Consider the following 7,500-nt stretch of genomic DNA (forward strand, 5'->3'; position numbering starts at 1 on the left):
CGTAGCTCTGGTAGCCGAAGCAGCCCCAGCACCCGCGGACTGCTCCCAGGTGTGCCCCTTCGACTACAGCCCCGTCTGCGGGAGCGACGGCGTCACCTACACCAATGAGTGCACCTTCAGCGTCGCCGTCTGTAAGGACTCGGGCCTCCGCCGCCTCTACGCCGGTGCTTGTGGTGCGTGCTGGGGGGCGTGGCCTAGGGGAACGGCCGCTGGCTTGGCCTCTTAGGCAGGTCGGATCTTTGTTTTTTTTCGGCTTGGGTTGAGGGAATCGACTTGGTCTTTATTTTGCATTGCCTGTAGGAAGCTCTCATTCTTGTTGTTCTTTATTCTTTAGGAATTATTTTTTCTAAACATAATTTGTCAATAAAACTGAGTAGAAACGTTATGATATCGTTTTGTTCTGAAAAAAGGTCATTCTGTATGTATGGGTATAGTTTTTTTTCCGTAAAAGACATTTTTGATTTTTCTTTTTTGTTGATAAAGTGCCTTACTCCTTTTTCGTTTTCGTAAATTATTTTAAATTTCTAAACTAAGTGTTCCTTTTGTAGAATCGTTTTCAGCTTTTAAAAATGTGTTTATTCTATAAGGTTTTATATGACATCCATGTGAAAAAATATTTCTATGCATGGGTGTTTTATAGATGAATGCAGGCTGCCATGCATGGGTCGGAGGGCTTCAGAAAATTAGTTTCCTTAATAATATATCTATTTAAGGTTCAAATGATGTCAAATTTAATTAGTAGTACTTCAATCAACGTCAAATTGTTCTGCAACATATTTAAAAGGATATTTGCGTTTGATATCATAATTGCATTTTTTTCTCTCTTTTCGAGGAAGTTATCAAACGACCTCGAGCACCTGTGTGTCACATCCCTCGCTAACAGCCTCCTTCGTGTTTCAGAAGTTCCTTCAGTCCCCGCAGGACCCCCGGCCCCCCCACCCTCCCCGAGCTTAACCCCCGCCCCCCAGACCCCCTCCGACCCCCTCCCCCCTCCAGTCATCCCCTTCCCCCCACCGACCTTCGACGTCCGGGACGGCGTGGGGAGCCTCGACGTCACCTTCGACTACATCGACCCCGAAAACATCCCGACCTTTGACGTGGTGGACCCCAGCGCCTGCCCCGAGGCCTGCACCCGCATTTTCCTGCCCGTGTGTGGCACGGACGGGGTCACGTACAACAACAAGTGCCTCTTGGACATCGCCGCTTGCAGGACCCGGCTGGAGAGCAGCCCCGTGCACCTCGCCTTCGAAGGCTCTTGTGGTGAGTCCTCGGCTTTGAATTCATCCGGTTTGGATTCTGTTTTAGCGAAGGATTTTCTTTCTTTTTATTCATTTCTATTGTTTTTTCATGTACATTTTGTGATATATGATTTGCGAATGTAATATAACTGGAAATAAGGAAGCTTTTCTTTTCATCCTAAAATCACAGTGTTGCTTACTCATTACTTTGATTTGTATTTTCGGTGATTTCTTTGATCTTGAGTCTTTGGCATAGCTGTACTTTCCCTAATCGCTTATGGAGCATATTTTTGGCAGAGTAACTAAAAAAAAAGTCTAATTGCAGGCATGATGTAAATAGATTATTCATTCTTTGAAGCATAAAGAGCAGTTCTTTTCAAGATCTATTTTTGTTTTACTTGTTCTCATTTATCCGACTCTCGTATTAATTATATATTTTTGGGAATCTCTACTGCATTTATCTATCATTTATGTGTTTTTAAAACATCAAAAATATTGACATTATTCATTTTAATTTATCTGTTCTTTTCCAGAAACGCTATTTATGGAAATATCTGCTGCATTTATCTATCATTCTTTTTTTTTTTTCAAAACAAAAAAATTCTACATCTCTTCCTCTCCAACCATCGCTTTCCCCAGAAACGCTGGAATCCGTGGTGTCCGGCGCCATCGGCAACGTTGAGCTCGGCCGCCCGGCGGAGCCTGCAGCACCCACTTCTTGCCCCGAAAACTGCAACAAGAAGTTCGCGCCCGTGTGCGGCTCGGACGGAAGGACCTACAACAACGAGTGCATCCTCAACGTCGCCATTTGCAACGAACAGCAGCGGGGAGTGGCGCTGGCCAAGGCTCATGACGGCGCCTGCGGTGAGTTGGTTGTGGCTCGCGTGTTGTTGTTGTTTTGGCGTTGTTGGGAATCCACTTCATATTTTTCAAAAAGTGAATGGCGGCGCAGAAATTGCGGGGATAATGACCCTGTTTGCGCTTTTTCTCTTTCTAGGAGACGAAGTGGGAACTGCTTAGCTTTAGAACTTAAGGAAATATATGTATGCGCTTCGTGTGTGTGTGTGTGTGTGTGTGTGTGTGTGTGTGTGTGTGTGTGTGTGTGTGTGTGTGTGTGTGTGTGTGTGTGTGTGTGTGTACATGTAGTTATGCACTCGTGTGTGTGTGCACGTGCGTATGCGCATTGCCCTTTGCACACACCCATTTGCCCGTCACAGTAGCCATCCAACCTCGCCCTCACCATTCCTAATCCCCAACCCCCCCCAGCCCCGCCCCCCACCGTCGCCCCCGAGGGACCCGCGCCTTTGCCAGTGGTCAGGGACGAGGCCACGGCTGCCCCAGCGGCGTCCTCTTGCCCCGAGAACTGCAACAGGAAGTTCGCGCCCGTGTGCGGCAGCGACGGAGAGACCTACAACAACGAGTGCATCCTCAACGTCGCCATTTGCCAGGCGCAGCAGAGGGGGGTGAAGGTGGCCAAGGCCTACGACGGCGCCTGCGGTGAGTGACGGAAGTTATTTTCTACGAGATGATGTTTTATTTCCTCTGATGCCTGAACCCTGACTATGACGCAGATTATTACGTGACTGTAATATTAAACGTAATGTATAGTGTACTGCACATGTAAATATATTTCCTCTCCTATTTGTTAGATTTTACGCATCAATAGGTATCATACAAAAAATGACTGATAAATCTATTGATACTAATACAGAATCAACAGTAATACCCCCCGTTAGCGATAGCAGGGGAGGGCATGAAAGGTTCCAGGGAAAATGTGGGTTAAAAAACACTAATGATATAACCCACAGTAAAAATAACCATGGTTATTCACATGACTCTCCATTGCAGGGGGCTATGCCCCCTGCGACTCCCCTTGGGGGGGAGCTACCGCCCCCAACTTCCGTCGAGGAAACAAAACCTCCACCACGTATTCACGGCAGGCTAGAGCGTTACACAATTCTCATCGATCTCGGAGCGGCGGACGTATTACAATTACCTCGTAACATTCCCACTGAATCAGCATACTAACCTTGACTTAGTCAGCATTGTACAGAGACGACTGTAGTATAATCAGGATGAACAGGGTATACCATGAACAGAAGAGCCCTCGTCGGCGGGTTTTGCGCCTCTCGCGATGTTAAACCGATGGCCTCAAGGCCGAGTTTCCCGTCCTCTGGAACCACGATTTTAGAATTCCTAACCGAAATAACCGCCGCGTTCAGTACTCCGCCAAAGCCGCCGCGATGACCGAGTGTGGAGGGTGCTCCTACTCCGAGACCGATTTCCTGCGCGAGGTAGCAACTAGCCAGGAACAAATGCTGGAAATGTGCTTCCGCCACGGCCTCCTCCGTCGGGAGAGAGCCTGCGGCAAGTTTGGGCAGCCAGTACACCCAGACTTGAAGAAGAAAAGGATCAGGTGTGATACGGCCGTGGCGGTCAATCAGGTTAGTACCTTAAAAATCCTAGGTTATGGTAGGTTATCGGCTCCGCATCTAGTTCGTGTGCGCTCTATCCTACGGTGAATACGTAGTGGATATTTTATTTCCTCGGCGGTGGTTGGGGGGCGGTAGCCCCTCAGGGTGGGCTGCAGGGGGCACAGCCCTCTTCAATGGAAAGTCATATGAATAACCCTGGTTATTTTCACTGTGGGTTATATTATTAGGGTGATTTTCTATATTACATCCGCTGCTCCGACATTGTCGCACCTGTTATCGGGGCCAAGTTTGTCGCTAACGGGCAATAAAACTTACATATTTGCATTGTATAGAGTGAGAGGAATCCAACGATACCAAAATCGTCGATATCGGAGCGGCGGACGTAACATAGAAAATTACCCAAATTATAAATTCTGTATTTTATTTTTTTTAATAAACACAGTTATTAGATGCAAGTAAAAAGTTCAGAAAAAACACGATTAGGTCAAAGAGTCAAGGCTAGGAACAAGGACTATGTAAATACAGGTCTCGTCACACAGCTTCGGGTGATAAGGCCTATAACGTCACTAGGCGTAGACTGGGTAGGAAGATCATAGAAAACGGGAGCAAATGAGCGAATACTTAAGTAATTTTAGATGCTAGCGCGTTGAACGATTTGCATATTCGACAGATTTTACTGGCGATGATTATGAGCGATTATTTGTAGGTCTGTATCACATATTTTACGTGAAGTCAATTATGTAATTCTCATGCTGCAGCTTAGATATGGTATAATCTACACACACACACACACACACACACACACACACACACACACACACACACACACACACACACACACACACACACATATATATATATATATATATATATATATATATATATATATATATATAATGATGACGGGCAATCCTAAATGTAGCAACCAACCACTGAATAACTACTGGGCATTGAGGCTTTGCGCGCGCCAGTCAGTCAAGCGAAAATCTAGAGAGAGGGAGATCCTTACGGCTCTACATGACATCCAAGAATGACTACACGATTAGCGTCGAAACCCCAGGCTTTTACGCCAAGTGACGTCATGCACGAGACGGACGAATTTGAGTCGCTTAGTGACGAGACCTGTGCTTATGCAGACCTTGGATAGGAAGGTAGGATGAGTGGAGGAGTTCAAGGCCCCGCCAGAACCCGCTTTGTAAGGGCAAATTAGCCAGGATTTGAAGCAAAGGAAAAACAACACTAATAGTTGCTCATATTCAAGTGATATTTTAGAACACAATACATGCTAAAAGTCTTTCTCAAGTCTGCTAAAATTAAACCTGTCAATAAAACAGTAAAATACAAAAAAGTATATCACACTACAAGATGGTCAGTGGTTAATAGTTTAAACAAATTAATGTGCTAGACGTCAAAGGTCATATAGCACTATGTCTCAATACCCAATATTCTCATGGCTAAAGCCAACACAAAATAAACACCTTGAAGGAAGAGGCACCCGAAATAGCAAGAGAATCCTAAAAACACCCATAATGCACTACTGTATGCAAAAGGCAGGACGAACACGTAAATAACGAAAGCCCAGACGACAACAATAGAGAATGTCTTGCTCAAAGGAAACGATACGGCTCCATCCACTATTCCAAAAATGTTGAATTTACATAACGGGACGGTTGCAGTAATCACCCATAAAACAGCTGTAGCAGAAAAGAACCCGTAGCAGGCTTAAACGTTAACTGGAAGAAAAAACAAAGCAAAATGAAAGCATGGCATGGCTCCCAAATAGAGCACCGCCAGAAGAGGAACATTTCACAGATCTATAGAGGAAATTTAACAAGATATTCTTTTTTCGTTTCTGAATCTATATTAAGTTCATTAATCATCAATTTTATCATCATTGATTGCATTTTGTAAAACAAAACTGATCTTGCCTTTCAAGTACTTCCTACATCTTCCCCTCCCCTTCCTTCCCTCGCAGCCCCCCCTCCCACCCCCCCTCCCTCGGCGTCGGGAGCGGGGCCTCTGCTCGACGCCTTCGGCTCGAGAGGCGACGGAGGAGAGCCGCCCGCGGGGACGGCGCCCACGTGCCCCGAGAACTGCAACAGGAAGTTCGCGCCCGTGTGCGGCAGCGACGGAGAGACCTACAACAACGAGTGCATCCTCAACGTCGCCATTTGCCAGGCGCAGGCGAGGGGCGTGGCTATGCAGAAGGCCTATGATGGCCAGTGCGGTAAGGAACTTTACTTATTTTTATTTCTTTATTATTATTATCTTTGATATTATTATTATTATTATTATTATTATCATTATTATCATCATCATCATTATTATTGATATTATCATGTTATTATTATTATTATTATTACTATTATTATCATTACTACTATCGTCAACATCATCGTTATTAATATGATGATTTATCATTATCATTATTAATTTGGTCATTATTGCCATTGTCATTGTCAATATTATTATCAAGGTGCATACATATAAACACGGTTGTTAACACTATCATAAATAAAAGAAGAATTTTGGTTTTACATCTGGTAATTATAGCAATATCAAGTAAATTGTATTAATTGAAATGATTCAGTAATAACAATGGTAAAAAAAAGAAAAACAAGAGAAAGATTGCACTGAATGAGGGCGAAGAGGCTCAAAAGTTGCCAACTGTTTTTGTAACTTTGTTGTTCTTCGTATCAATATCATTACTGTTATTATTATTATCCTTATTAGTAGTAGTAGCAGTAGGAGAACTACTACTGTTACTACTACTACGACTAGTAAGAGTTACAGTAGAAAAAGTAAAAGTAATAGTAGTCGCATTATCACTATGTTATCATTACAATAATGATGGTGATTTATTTTATAAGACTTTTTACCTAACTATAAATATTTCGTTAATGTGATTATCAGCATCACTCTCTCATCACCGCTTTCCATTATGCCTCTTAGTAAACGAGTGCTAATAACCCCCCCCCCCCCCCTGCAGCCGCCCCACCCTCCACCCGCACCCGCCCTGAGCAACAGCAGGAGGACTATGGAACCTCCACCTCCCAAGAGGACGCCCCCGACTGCCCCGAGGTGTGCGAGGAGGTCTTCGCCCCCGTCTGCGGCACCGACTCCGTCACCTACGACAACCTGTGTTCCCTGAAGCAGTCCTCGTGCCTGGCGAGGGCGGCCGGAGGAGGCCCGCCGCCCGTGACGAGGGCCTTCGAAGGGCCGTGCGGTGGGTGGCGCCTTTTTGTGGTGTTTCATTTCTAAAAAAAGTCTTTGGTATCTTGTGTGTGTGTGTGTTAAGTAAGAATGAAGCTGGAAAACTTCGTGGAAACCTTTGCTTGTGTACAGCTGCCTTATCCTGCAAACAGAGACGAATGATGTGCTTGGTTGAATTGTTTTATTTATATTTTTTAGACACGTGTAACTATGTTTTTACTGACTTTGCACACACACACACACACACACACACACACACACACACACACACACACACACACACACACACACACACACACACACACACACACACACACACACAGAGTCATAAACACGTACATACATGCATACATACATGCATGCGTGTGTGCAAATGTATGTTTAGAAAGACAGAAACATATAGATCTAGATATAAATACAGATAAGGATTTGAATATCCATATAGTGCTATCAGTAATCTTTAAAAATTACTATACTCAAAAATAATACCCCCAAAACGCCCCTCTAAACTCCCTTCAAGAATAAGGGAGCAACTAAAAAAGCGGAAAGCGTTCAGCCTCGCGCTCCCTTCCAGTGGCCGCCCTGCCCCGCGGCCCCGTCTGCGAGGAGGAGTG

General features: G+C 44.7%; 1 protein-coding gene across 1 annotated transcript in view; it reads left to right on the forward strand.

Moving 5' to 3' along the window:
* Positions 1-7,500, forward strand: part of LOC113820197 (ovoinhibitor) — a 21,866-nt gene that overhangs the window by 13,350 nt on the left and 1,016 nt on the right. Inside the window, exons 3-9 of the mRNA XM_070117142.1 lie at positions 1-173; positions 901-1,260; positions 1,878-2,102; positions 2,505-2,735; positions 5,649-5,900; positions 6,663-6,899; positions 7,461-7,500. The exon at positions 1-173 is cut by the window's left edge and continues 7 nt beyond it; the exon at positions 7,461-7,500 is cut by the window's right edge and continues 125 nt beyond it. Coding sequence (XP_069973243.1) covers positions 1-173; positions 901-1,260; positions 1,878-2,102; positions 2,505-2,735; positions 5,649-5,900; positions 6,663-6,899; positions 7,461-7,500 — 1,518 coding nt within the window. The remainder of the gene's footprint in view (positions 174-900; positions 1,261-1,877; positions 2,103-2,504; positions 2,736-5,648; positions 5,901-6,662; positions 6,900-7,460) is intronic.

The sequence above is a fragment of the Penaeus vannamei genome, chromosome 39, assembly GCF_042767895.1.
Source record: "Penaeus vannamei isolate JL-2024 chromosome 39, ASM4276789v1, whole genome shotgun sequence".
NCBI classification, from domain to species: Eukaryota; Metazoa; Arthropoda; class Malacostraca; order Decapoda; family Penaeidae; genus Penaeus; species Penaeus vannamei.